Source organism: Paroedura picta, chromosome 2, assembly GCF_049243985.1.
Source record: "Paroedura picta isolate Pp20150507F chromosome 2, Ppicta_v3.0, whole genome shotgun sequence".
Lineage (NCBI taxonomy): Eukaryota > Metazoa > Chordata > Lepidosauria > Squamata > Gekkonidae > Paroedura > Paroedura picta.
Window position 1 is genome coordinate 182,635,276 of NC_135370.1, and position 13,535 is coordinate 182,648,810.

A 13,535-nucleotide genomic window follows, 5' to 3' on the forward strand; every position below is an offset into this window, starting at 1 on the left:
GTGGGACTAGATGGCCTCCATGGCCCCTTCCCACTCTAGGATTCTAGGAGTCTAGTTCTGCCGTGGAAGGGGCTGCCTAAAGAGGTGGGGAGCTCCCTCTCACTGGCCGTCTTCAAGCAGCGGCTGGACAGATCCTTCTCCTGGATGCTTGAGACTGATCCTGCACTGAGCAGGGGGTGGGACTAGATGGCCTGCATGGCCCCTTCCCCCTCTAGGATTCTAGGAGTCTAGTTCAGCCGTGGAAGGGGCTGCCTAAGGAGGTGGGGAGCTCCCCCTCACTGGCAGCCTTCAAGCCAGGGCTGGACAGATCCTTCTCCTGGATGCTGGAGGCTGATCCTGCACTGAGCAGGGGGTGGGACTAGATGGCCTCCATGGCCCCTTCCCACTCTAGGATTGCAGGAGTCTATTGCATCATGTAATACACTTGGAGGTCCTGTGAGGAAGGTATATATTTTCCACTGTGTGTGTCATGTCCTTTCCAGTCATACCTGACTTATGCTGACCCTAGAGTCCTCCCTTTGAAGGGACGAGAGAAACGGAGGTGGTTTTCTATCCCCTTCCTGATGGGCAGTAGGTTCAGGATGAGCAAAAGGAAATATTTCTTCACACAGCGTGGAACTTGCTGCCAGAGGATGTGGTGATGGCCACAGGCATAGGCAGCTTTAAAAGGGGGTTAGATTCTATCAACGATTACTAGACATGGTGACGGAGTGCCTTCAGAGGCACTCATCCTTTGGATCCCCGTTCCCCTCCCCAAATCCCACTCTCCTCGGGATCTCCCCCTCAAATCTCCAGGTATTTGCCAGTCCAGAGCTGGAAACTCTAGCAGTGCGTGACCCTCAGTCCCCACCCGACCTCAAAGGGAATATGTTTTTTTTTGGGGGGGTGCATTCTCCAAACACTGTTTTGAGCTCTTGGAAGAAGCAATGATAAAAATCTTAATCTGGAAAAGGGGAAGTCCAGGTTGTTAGCTCAAAACGTGACCGAGCTAAGAAAAACGGTGTCTCACGTTACAGAAACATACCTTGCAAACAACCCTGGCTGAGCGGCTTCATAAGACACCTTGGCGACCAGGAAGAGTTTGGCTGGTCTCTTAGCAACCACCCGCTCCTCCTTAGAGAGATGAGCCAGAGAGGTAGCAATTAACGGCAGCGCTCTGGCCAAGAAGCGAAGGGACGCAGCTGCACAAAACCACAGACTCCTCACAAACAATACCAGCAGCCACCTTTAGGCCTCCCGGCGCTACATCACCCTTGCAGGGTAGGCTGCTTTGCTGCTAACATTTTGTAAAGCAGACTGGCCCAAGGAGGCACCCAGGCAGAGGCAGGGCTCAAACCCAAGGCCCAGTCTGCCATCTTATTACACATCTGCTAGTCTAGCATGTTGTACGGCTGGTGATTCTGGGTTGGGGGTAGGGCTGCCATGTCCCCTCCCCCTCCCAGCCATACAGTCCCAAATCAAAAGCAGTGTTCTCTATAACAAGGAGATGAGTTTTGTTGGGCACAAGTGACTTCCAGCAGACTTTCTCAACTTTGTTACCCTTGAGAAGCCCCTGAGACATTCTTCAAGCTTTGAGAAACCCCAGAATTGGGGCAACCCTGAAGACTATGGTTGGGAAGCAGAGCTGTGGACACGCCCAAATACAGACACATGATAAATGTTTAACTCATTTTAAAATATATTAAAAACGAATTCACTCCCACCCATTCAGGAAACCTTTCCAGGGCCGTCAAGAAACCACAAGAGTTTCTGGCTGAGAAAGCCTACTTACAGGGACGGACTTTCTCAACTAGGGTGTCCTGAAGCCCTGGGGGTTCTCAATGCCCTGGAAGGGTTTTCCAAATGGGCAGGAATTAATTAATTTTTATATATTTAAAAAATTGTTAAATGTTTTTCAGATGATATGACCCACCCCCTCCTCCCATATATGGCCTGTCCTACCTACCTATCACCTCCCTTCCTTCCTTCATTCAAATTCTCCTTCCTTCCTTCCTTCCTTCCTTCCTTCCTTCCTTCCTTCCTTCCTTCCTTCCTTCCTTCCTTCCTTCCTTCCTCCCTCCCTCCCTCCCTCCCTCCCTCCCTCCCTTCCTTCCTTCCTTCCTTCCCATCCATGCATCAATCTATCCATATATCCACCGATGCATGCATGCATCCATCTATCTAAAAGGGTTTTCAAAGCAGGAGAGGGACAGAGGTGCTTTGCTGTCCCGTCTCGTCGTGGCCTTGCTGGACTCTCCGCCAAATACTACCAGGGCCTGCCCTGCTTAGCTTCCGTAGGCCAGCCGCTAGAGAGCAACGCTTCCAGAATGCTGCCAGCCCGGGCTACGCAAGCCAGGCATTTAATCTCACAGAGATTCTCCTGCCTGCCCGGCCTCCGAAGAAGTCACCCCCAGCCATTTCCTTCCTCCTCTTCCCAGAGCTCTCTGTCGCTCCCCAGGCTGCAGGTGCCAAGGACTGATTAATTGTCAAGTCGTCAGGCAATTAACAGCCTCTTAATTGAGCAGTCGGGTGTCACCAGGAGCCGAGAGAAAGCAGGTAACAATGTTTGTTACTTTGGAGCAAAAAAAAAAAAAAAAAAAAGCGGGGGTGGGTGGGTAAGTAGAAATCAACAGAGCTCAACCCCAGCAAGCTCAAAGAGACATCCTGAGCATATTTTTACACACACACAACACACCACAGACTTTTGTATCAGCAATTGCTAGCTCCAGGGTCTAAGTCTTGATAGTCCCACAATTGGTGTGTTAGCTGTGACGGTTTTGCAAAATAGTTTCAGAGGGTCACTAGTCTGCGGTAGGCAAAGAAGTGTTTTTTTAAAATATCCTGCTTTTAATGCCCCAAAGGAGTGCCAAAGCGGTTGGTTCTTAGATGCCGCTTTTCTCTACCCGAAGGAGTCTCAAAGCGGCTTCCAATCCCCTTCCCTTTCCTCTCCCCACAACAGACACCCTGTGAAGGAGGGGAGGCTGAGAGAGCCCTGAGATTACTAAAGAAGAAGAAGAGTTGGATCTTATATGCCGCTTCTCCCTACCCGAAGGAGTCTCAAAGCGGCTTACAGTTGCCTTCCCTTTCGTCTCCCAACAACAGACACCCTGTGAGGGAGGGGAGGCTGAGAGAGCCCTGAGATTACTGAAGAAGAAGAGTTGGTTCTTATAGGCCGCTTTTCTCTACCCGAAGGAGTCTCAAAGTGGCTTCCAGTCGCCTTCCCTTTCCTCTCCCCACAACAGACACCCTGTGAAGGAGGGGAGGCTGAGAGAGCCCTGAGATTACTGAAGAAGAAGAGTTGGATCTTATATGCAGCTTCTCCCTACCCGAAGGGGTTTCAAAGCGGCTTACATTGGCCTTCCCTTTCCTCTCCCCACAACAGACACCCTGTGAGGGAGGGGAGGCTGAGAGACCTCTGAGAGAACTGCTCAGCAACAAGAACTCTAAGGGGACTGCCCCAAAGATCAAGGGCCTGGGGACCAAGCCCTGTGAGGAAAGGCTGAGGGACTTGCGAATGTTCAGCCTGAAGAAGAGGAGGTGGAGAGGGGACTTTTTCAGATCCACCCTCAAAAGCACCTGGAGACCCGAGCACATCCATGAGAGCTTATAACCCGAATAGCCCTTTACTGGCCTCGGGAGGTGGTGGGTTCTCCATCTTTGGAAATTTCTAAACAGAGGCTGGAGAGCCACCTGACGGAGAGGCTGATTCTGTGAAGGTTCAAGGGGGTGGCAGGTGACAGTGGATAAGCGAGAGGGTTGTGAGTGTCCTGCATAGTGCAGGGGGTTGGACTAGATGACCCAGGAGGTCCCTTCTAACTCTATGATTCTATGATTCTAAATTCTGTCTAAACATCCAGAAGAAGTCCCTGACAGTCAGAGCGGTTTCTCAGTGGAACAGGCTTCCTTGGGAGGTGGTGGGTTCTCCATCTTTGGAGATTTTTATGGCTCACCAACTGAACACCAACGATTTAACAAAACTCAGGATAGCCATGTGCAAGTCCTTGAAGGGCTGTCACATAACGGATGGAGCAGAGTTGTTTTCTGTTTCCCCAGAGGGTCAGACCAGAACCAGGAATGAAATTAATTCAAAAGAATTTTTGGATAAACATGCGGAAGAAGTTCCTGACAGAGCAGTTTCTGAGTGGGATTTGGCCTCTGGGATTTGGCCACTGTGTCACACAGAGTGTTGGACTGGATGGGCCATTGGCCTGATTCAACATGGCTTCTCTTGTGTTTTTATCAATCCCCAGAATCTCCAGTTAAGAAGGATCAGGCAGGAAGTGATGGACAACCTGGGCAGCCATGAAGTGGGGCTGTAGATCAGTATTAGAGCCTCTGCTTGGCATGCAAAAGGTCCCAGGTTCAATCCCAGGCAGCATCTCCAGTTGAAAGGACCAGGCAGGAGGGGATGGGAAAGTCTGATAGACCCATGATCTGGATAGACCCATGATCTGACTTAGTATAAGTAGCTTCCTGTGTTCACATTGATTAAGGAAGGGCTGTGGCTCAGTGGAAGAGCCTCTGCTTGGCATGCAGAAGCCCCCAGGTTCAATCCCCGACATCTCCAGTTAAAAAGACCAGGCAGCAGGTGATGGGAGAGACCTCTGCCTGAGATCCTGGAGAGCAGCTGCCAGCCTGAGCAAAGAATACAGATCCAGTCTCCAATGCAGCTGGGAGAGCACTTGTATCATGTGCGCCCTCCACTGAACCATTCAGGGGTAGTCAACCTGTGGTCCTCCAGATGTTCATGGACTACAATTCCCATGAGAATTGTAGTCCATGAACATCTGGAGGACCACAGGTTGACTACCCCTGAAGAGTTTCTGGAGCAGTCTCAAGGGAAGTCCTGCGTAGAGCGAGTTGCAGAAGTCTAGTCTAGAGGTGACTGTTGCATGGATCACCTTTACTATGTCCCACACCAAGGGGTGGCATGTGAGCTGCTGTGCTTGACCCAGGTGGAAAAACACCAGGCGAGTTACCTTTGTGATTTGGGCCCCCTATGGATAGGGAGACATCCAAAACCACACCTAAGGGAGGCTCTGGTGTTAATCGGGCTCCGTCAAGTCCTGGGAGATGTAGCTCTTGTCTCTCTGCCAGTGGAGTCAGCCAAGATGGATGTCTGAAGGCACAGCAGCCAGGTTCTTTTAAAAAGTGGACATGACTTGGCCTCTTGTCCAACCTTGCAGCCCCTGCCTTTGAGGGCCCCCCTGGACCCCCAAATCTGTTTGGTCCGGAAAAAGCAAACAAGAGAACCGAAGAAGCCCAATGCAGACAAAGCACCCGCATGCATCCCAGGTGGTCCCGCTCCGCAGCTCCACAACACGCTCAAGGCCCGCTCTTCAAGGGTCACTGAGGAAGTCCGGCATTTGCACTCGTGTCCCCCCCCCCATCATTTGTGTTCCCCACTCCCCAAACATTTCTGCCGCGCACGGCGCTAAATAATCCGCTCCTCCATCTCTACCTCCGATTTTATTCCAACAAAATCCATTCTTTCCAATCAAATAATTCCAGCCCTTTTGGTAATTTAGCAAGGAAGGGAGTTTATGAACCGAGGTGAGCTCCCAGACAGACTGACAAAGGACCACAAATCCTTGCTCCCCCCCCCGCCCCCAATCCCGCAGAGAACGCCGTCGGAGAAATTTATGGCAACTGGCTCCAAAAAGGACTCCAGCGTCGTGAATATTCAAGGCGCTCGGATATCTGCATGGTAATAGCGTCAGTTCAACAAAAAGGCCTCCCACTAATAAAGGGGGGAGGGGAGGGGAGGGGGAGACCCTGCACCCATCTGTTTTTGTGCCCTCCCCCCAATTTCCAAAGGGGGAAAGTCGCCACATCCCCCCACATGAAACAGCCAAAAAGGTGTATCTTTGAGGAAAGAGGGGGGGGGGAGACATAAAACACACATAAAACATAGCCAAAAAGGTGTATCTTTGAGGAAAGGGAGGGGGGGGAGAGAATTTGTCCAGCAATCTCCACTTTTACCCGGGGTGAGCAATTATGTAACTGGCAAGCTCCCGACAGTGTACTTTCCGAAAAAAAATCTTTTGTTCCGCTGATTCTCAGTGCCAGAGAGCGAGCCAGGAAAAACGGAACATCTCATTAGGAAATTGGAAACCTCTCTTGGAACAGCAGGACTTTTATTAGCTTCTTTTGGCAAAGTTTTTTTGAGAGATAAAATATATATATATACATTATTATTTTTTTTAAAGCAAGTTTGCACAGCTACCAATCCAGCCATGCCGGGCCTCCAGTGACCCGGGGGATGCTCCATCTAACCTACTTCTCTCCTCCGCTGTTCCAGACTCCCTTCAAGACCCGTTCAAGTTCAAAGGGGATGCCACCCAAACCTTAAAAGTCTCTCTGTCTCTCTCTGGCCTTTGGGCCACCGCTTTATCTTGCCTTTGATTTCCAAAAGGCCCTTTCCTTCTAAATCCCAGAGAATCTCACGCTTTTCCTTCTGGGGGAAAGCAACAACCTCGCTGCCCCAGGGCCCAGGCCCTCTGCAAACTCACTCCAAGAGGGATCTGCACCTCGGTTCCTCCCCTCCCGGAGTCCTCCACTAGCACTCTCCAAGGGTACCCAGTTCATGCAGAAACGGCAAACTTTTAACCACCTACCAGCCTGGGCAGCGGGACGGTCGCCCTCCTCTCCTCTGAGCTCTCTGCCTCTCTCTCTCTGTCTGTCTGTCTTTGCCTCCCCCTCGAGGTTCCCTCTCCAAGGCCGAGCAAGGGGGAAGGGGGGGGGGCGGCAGCCTTGGCTTGCAATTGACAAGAAACAATGAAACTGACTAGCCCCCCTCCCCTCGCCATTGTCCAAGATGAGTGAAAGGAAGGCGGGAGGAGGAGGAGAAAGAGAAAGCGAGCCGCTCTCGCCGGCGGCAGGTGCTGATCAAGCCCGGGTGGGGGGTGGGATTCAGGGGGCAGCGCGAGCACCTCGAGGCTTCGCAGGAGCTGCGCCGCCCCTTTGGGAGCTGAATTTCTATCCTCAGCAGAGAAAGCAGATTCGCTCTATCCCAAGCCCCAAAGCGGGCGCCCCACTAACCCAGCACGGAAAGGAGGCCTCTCTCTCCCGCCCCCCATCAACCCACCGCCGGGAACTCACCTGCCTCCGGGATCGCCGCGCTAAGCCCACCGCCGGCGCGCCTGTCAAAAGAAGGAGGCGGCTTTTGTTAGACGCGTCCGGGGCCTCCGCGCCGGCTCCGGGTGGCATCGCTGCAGGGCCTCGGCCGCCTGGCGCTGCCCGGCTCCGCTGTGCCGCTGCCCGGCCAGGGCCGGAGGGAGGGAGGGAGGGAGGGCGGCGGCGGCGGCGAAGCAGGCCGGGAAGGGGCCGGCCAGGGCGGGCTTGCGCGCCTGGAACGCCCGGGAGGAGGCGGGGAAGGCGGCCGGAGCCCTCCTTTGCGGGCCGCGCTCCGGGGGAGGGGGCGCCGGGCAGGGCTTCGCTCCGGAACCGCTCCCGCCCGACGGCGCGGCTGCGGACACGTGTCCGGGGCTCGTTCACACGTGCACCCGGTGGTGTGTGCGTGTTTATGTGGGAGGGGGTGACTTTGCCTCTGCTCGGGAACCTGCCAGGAACCCCTTTCCCCGGGGCGTGCTACCAACTTCGGCGGGAAATTCTGGGGCATTTCGGGATGCTTCCTGGAGAGGGGAGAGAGGTCAATGGGGGGCGACGCCGTGGAGTCCCCCCTCCAACGCTGCCCTTTTGAAGATTTGGCTTTCATAACCTGCTTTTCACTACCCAGAGGGGGTCCCAACCAGCTTCCAAACACCTTCCCTTCCTCTCCTCACAACAGACACCCTGGGAGGCAGCTGGGGTTGAGAGAGCTCAAGGAGAACTGCTCTGTGAGAACAGCTGTAACAGGAACGTGACTAGCGCAGGGTCTCCCTGCTGGCTGCCTGTGGAGGAGGCGTGGGGAATCCAATGCAGTTCTCCAGATCAGGAGAACCACAACACCTTAACCACAACACCTGTGCTCCATCTTTTGGAGTTCAGTTGTAATTCCGGAAGATCTCCAGGCGTGGCCTAGAGGGTGGCAACTATAGCTAGCAGGGCTAATCTGAAGAAAGCATCACAAAAGCTCTTCTAGATACTGAGCATGTGGGCCTCTGATCATGTACAGAGGGCCTTTCTGAAGAACTACCCTGCCCACCCCTAGGGGGATCAGAGGTGTGACTGCTGCGGACTGACCCAAACACCAACGACCCGAGTTCCAATCCCCACTGCCATGGCATCTTGCTGGGTGACCTGGGTCACAGTCACAGCCTCTCAGCCTGCCTACCTCGCAGGACCAATGTGAGGATATTGAATTAGCTAACGACTTTGAATTATTCCCATTGGGGAGAAAAGTGAGGGATAAATGAAGCTAATAAATCAATGATTAAACCAATCACCCCCAGATTGCAGAACTGGTTCCTGCCAGGCTGGCTTGGGCAGCTTAAAATGTCCATCGGACCAGCACGAGAGGAATGGGGGGGGGGAGGATTTGGGGACAGACGACCAACCTGGGGCTCACTTAGGGGGACTGAGGGGCTGGCCCCCATTCCAGCCGGTACCCGGCCTTGGTTTTGCCATCCTAAAAGAGGGCCAGTACCTCTGAGCAGGTGCAGAGTTCCTTCTCCCCCGCTGTTGCGGTTAGGGGCGGGGCTTCCCAGCTGTCCCTCTGCTTCACGTTCAGGCAGGATGTGGTTCTAGAACTTCCCTTTTCAGAAGAAGGCCGAAGATGAAACACGAGGCCCTTCAGTTGTAGCAGGGCGCTGCATTCTGGCTGGCCCCGGCCTTAAGCCCCGGATTTCGGCTGCTTAGGAAGCACCACAAATTGTTTCAAAATTTGAGTCCAATAGCACCTTTAAGACCAACCAAGATAGATTCAAGGTGATTCAATCTTGGTTGGTCTTAAAGGTGTTACTGGACCCAGTTTTTTGTTGGCCAAAATGTGTGACAAACTCTCATGCAGCAGCCGAATCCAGCCCATCCTTAGCCGCGCATCCAGAACGTGGTGGTTACCAGTAATGCCATGAGAATATTGACAACTTTTGGATAACTGTCTATAAACAGATCCAAATATCCCCCTCTGCAGTTTGTGGTGTCAGAGACAGCTAAGAGTCATATACCGCTTTTGGTGCTTGTTGACATTCACAACGGTATCTCTGAGGCAGCCTTTCTTCACTTTTTGACCCTTGAGAAACCCCTGAGAAATCCCAGAAATGGCACCATCATGCAGAATATGGTTGGGAAGCAGAGCTGTGGACACGCCCACCCGGGGCCCCTCCCCTTCCCACCCCCTCCAGGCCCATCATTGGCCATTTTGGGAGGGGAGGCAGGTCGACATGACCCTGTAGGGTCATATCACCTGATAAATGTTAATACATTTTAAAAAATGTATCAAAAATCAATTAACTCACACCCAGCCGGGAAACCCTTCCAGGGCCATCAAGAAACGCCACGTTTAATCCTGTAGCAGCCATCTGCGTTGAGGAGGGGAAAGGACAGGGACGGCATAGTCTCTGGTGGGGCATCTGCCGGGCTCTAGGCCTTCTGGGAGGGCCCACTGCTGGTTGGCTTCTCTGGCCCATTTTTCCTCCAGGGTCATCCCCCACCCCTGCACTCCCCACCTGGTGCCACTGAGTAAAGGGCTCTTGTGAGCATGAGGGGTGATGGGAGAGCTCCAGAGCTGATGAGGGAAGGGAAAAACTCCCTAAGGGAGGACAGGAGTGTTGTGGGGCATGGCTCAGTGGCAGAGCAGCTGCTCGACATGCAGAAGGTCTCCGGTTCAATCCCTGGCATCTCCAGTTTAAAAGGACCAGGCAGGAGGGGATGGACAAGATCTGAGACCCTGGGGAACCTTGATAAAACTAGGATCTCTTTCAGGGTGAGGCAGCTTACTAGATTCTTCTAACATGACTTAGAGAGGGGCCGTGGCCCAGTGGCCGAGCAGCTGCTCAGCATGCAGAAGGTCCCCAGTTCAATCCCTGGCATCTCCAGTTTAAAAGGACCAGGTAAGGAGGGGATGGACAAGATCTGAGACCCCGGGGAACCTTGACAGGACTAGGATCTCTTTCGGGGTGAGGCAGCTTACTGGATTCTTCTAACATGAGAGGGGCCGTGGCCCAGTGGCCGAGCAGCTGCTCAGCATGCAGAAGGTCCCCAGTTCGATCCCTGGCATCTCCAGTTTAAAAGGACCAGGTAAGGAGGGGATGGGCAAGGCCTTTGCTGAGGAAGGGCGTTCTCGTGTCCACTGGGCTTGTTGGAAGGAGGGTGGGATTTGTTTCTTGGGCATGGCAGGCTCTTTGCTCCCATTTCGGAAACCGGCACCTTGCCAGCGAGCGGCAATCCGAGCCGTCCTAAATACCTGATGAGCATACCGCATTAGAGCCGACAGAATGAGCTCACACCGTTTAATCCTCCTTCCTGTACGCTTGCCTCTTGCCAGGAGCAAGGAGACCAGCCGCCTCATCCAGGGCAGCGACAGGCAACTCCTATACTTAGAAGTCATCAGACGCTAATCCAGGCTTACTTAACAGTTCTTGATGGCCCCAGAAGGGTTTCCCAAATGGGTGGGAATTCATTAATGTGCATGCGTATATAAAAACCCCAGAAGTGGATGGAGCAGAGTGGTTCTCTCTTGCCCCAGACGGTTGGACCAGAACCAATGGGTTGGAATTCAAAAGAATTTTCAGCTAAACATCTGGAAGAAGTTCCTGACAGTCAGAGTGTTTTCTCAGGGGAACAGGCTTCCTCAGGAGGTGGTGGGTTCTCCATCTTTGGAGATTTTTACACAGAGGCTGGAGAGCCATCTGATGGAGAGGCTGATTCTGTGAAGGTTCAAGGGGGTGGCAGGTGACAGTGGGTGAGAGAGAAGGTTGGGAGTGTTCTGCACAGTGCAGGGGTTGGACTAGATGACCCAGGAGTTCCCTTCCAACTCTATTATTCTCTGATTCTAAATTCCGTCTAAACCTCCGGAAGAAGTTCCTGACAGTCAGAGTGGTTCCTCAGTGGAGATTTTCCTCTCTCTGGAGATTTTTAATCAGAGCCTGGATAGCCATCTCACAGAGAGGCTGATTCTGTGAAGGTTCAAGGGGGTGGCAGGTGACAGTGGGTGAGCTCTCGTTGCTCTCCTCTGTACCCTTTCAATTTTATCTACGTCCTTCTTGAAGCGAGGCCTCCAGAACTGAATTCTACATCATGTCTTGGTTCAAATCTTCGGTTTTGACCGGGCAGAGAAAACGGTCCTGTTCCTCTCTGGAATGTAGTTTTTGATAAGATCTCTCACAAGACCAAAATTTATTTTATAGCTGAGAGAGTCCTTCTCAAGGTTAGAGAAATGGAAGAAGAGTAGGTCACTACTGTTTATGTAAACCAGGAGTAGTCAAACTGCGGCTCTCCAGATGTCCATGGACTACAAGTCCCATGAGCCCCTGCCAGCGAATGCTGGCAGGGGCTCATGGGAATTGTAGTCCATGGAAATCTGGAGGACCACAGGTTGACTACCTCTGCTTCTAGTCAACTTCCTGTATTTGTGCTCCTGGCATATTCCAGCCGGCCAAAGCTGCACTCAGCCTCAGGTCCAGTCTCAAGTTCTCCAGTGCTCTGCTGAGCCAGTTCTGATGGAACCTCCCCCACCTTTCCAAAGTGATTCCGCTTTGATTAAAAAAGGGTAGGTTTTTATGCAGTGCTGCCCTCTGATGGCAACAGCCAAAACTGTGAGCCGAGAGGCGCCCTGGCTCAGAGGATAATTTGCTTCCTCGATGTTTTGATTTAAATAAACAAAAGGTTACAATGAAACATTCACCAGTTGCCTTTCTTATGGAGCTCAAGGGTGCTCACAGTGTGAGACAGGAGGCTGGACTGGATGGACCCCTAGTCTGACCCAGCAGGGCTCTCCTGATGTCCTTAGGAAGGCCTCGGCCTCTCTGCCCTGTTGCTGGCCCTCCAGAGGAACTGGCTGGCCCCTGTGTGAGACAGGAGGCTGGACTGGAGGGACCCCTGGTCTGACCCAGCAGGGCTCTCCTGATGTCCTTAGGAAGGCCTCGGCCTCTCTGCCCTGTTGCTAGCCCTGCAGAGGAACTAGCTGGCCCCTGAGTGAGACAGGAGGGTGGACTGGAGGGACCCCTGGTCTGACCCAGCAGGGCTCTCCTGATGTCCTTAGGAAGGCCTCGGCCTCTCTGCCCTGTTGCTGGCCCTCCAGAGGAACTGGCTGGCCCCTGTGAGAGAGGAGGCTGGACTGGATGGACCCCTGGTCTGACCCAGCAGGGCTCTCCTGATGTCCTTAGGAAGGCCTCGGCCTCTCTGCCCTGTTGCTGGCCCTCCATAGGAACTGGCTGGCCCCTGTGTGAGACAGGAGGCTGGACTGGATGGACCCCTGGTCTGACCCAGCAGGGCTCTCCTGATGTCCTTAGGAAGGCCTCGGCCTCTCTGCCAGACCAGGGGTCCATCCAGTCCAGGGCTCTCCTGATGGAACTGGCTGGCCCCTGTGTGAGACAGGAGGCTGGACTGGATGGACCCTTGGTCTGACCCAGCAGGGCTCTCCTGATGTCCTTAGGAAGGCCTCGGCCTCCCTGCCCTGTTGCTGGCCCTCCAGAGGAACTGGCTGGCCCCTGTGAGAGAGGAGGGTGGACTGGAGGGACCCCTGGTCTGACCCAGCAGGGCTCTCCTGATGTCCTTAGGAAGGCCTCGGCCTCTCTGCCCTGTTGCTGGCCCTCCAGAGGAACTGGCTGGCCCCTGAGTGAGACAGGAGGCTGGACTGGATGGACCCCTGGTCTGACCCAGCAGGGCTCTCCTGATGTCCTTAGGAAGGCCTCGGCCTCTCTGCCCTGTTGCTGGCCCTCCAGAGGAACTGGCTGGCCCCTGTGTGAGACAGGAGGCTGGACTGGATGGACCCCTGGTCTGACCCAGCAGGGCTCTCCTGATGTCCTTAGGAAGGCCTCGGCCTCTCTGCCAGACCAGGGGTCCATCCAGTCCAGGGCTCTCCTGATGGAACTGGCTGGCCCCTGTGTGAGACAGGAGGCTGGACTGGATGGACCCCTGGTCTGACCCAGCAGGGCTCTCCTGATGTCCTTAGGAAGGCCTCGGCCTCCCTGCCCTGTTGCTGGCCCTCCAGAGGAACTGGCTGGCCCCTGTGAGAGAGGAGGGTGGACTGGAGGGACCCCTGGTCTGACCCAGCAGGGCTCTCCTGATGTCCTTAGGAAGGCCTCTGCCTCTCTGCCCTGTTGCTGGCCCTCCAGAGGAACTGGCTGGCCCCTGTGAGAGAGGAGGGTGGACTGGAGGGACCCCTGGTCTGACCCAGCAGGGCTCTCCTGATGTCCTTAGGAAGGCCTCGGCCTCTCTGCCCTGTTGCTGGCCCTCCAGAGGAACTGGCTGGCCCCTGAGTGAGACAGGAGGCTGGACTGGATGGACCCCTGGTCTGACCCAGCAGGGCTCTCCTGATGTCCTTAGGAAGGCCTCGGCCTCTCTGCCCTGTTGCTGGCCCTCCAGAGGAACTGGCTGGCCCCTGTGTGAGACAGGAGGCTGGACTGGATGGACCCCTGGTCTGACCCAGCAGGGCTCTCCTGATGTCCTTAGGA

General features: G+C 54.2%; 1 protein-coding gene across 8 annotated transcripts in view; it reads right to left on the reverse strand.

Annotated features, from left to right (window-relative positions):
- Window positions 1-7,267, reverse strand: part of NIN (ninein) — a 114,318-nt gene extending 107,051 nt beyond the window's left edge. For 5 of the 8 annotated variants that reach the window (XR_013228623.1, XM_077324076.1, XM_077324073.1 and 2 more), the window contains exon 1: window positions 6,597-6,747. Coding sequence is in view for 1 of the 8 variants with exons in the window: in XM_077324074.1 (XP_077180189.1) it covers window positions 7,081-7,188 (108 nt within the window). In the remaining 7 variants the exon portion in view is untranslated. Of the gene's footprint in view, window positions 1-6,596; window positions 6,748-7,080 lie in introns of those variants that run through there. The other 3 variants (XM_077324082.1, XM_077324080.1, XM_077324074.1) reach the window with 2 other exon arrangements.
- Between the last annotated feature and the right edge of the window lie 6,268 nt (window positions 7,268-13,535).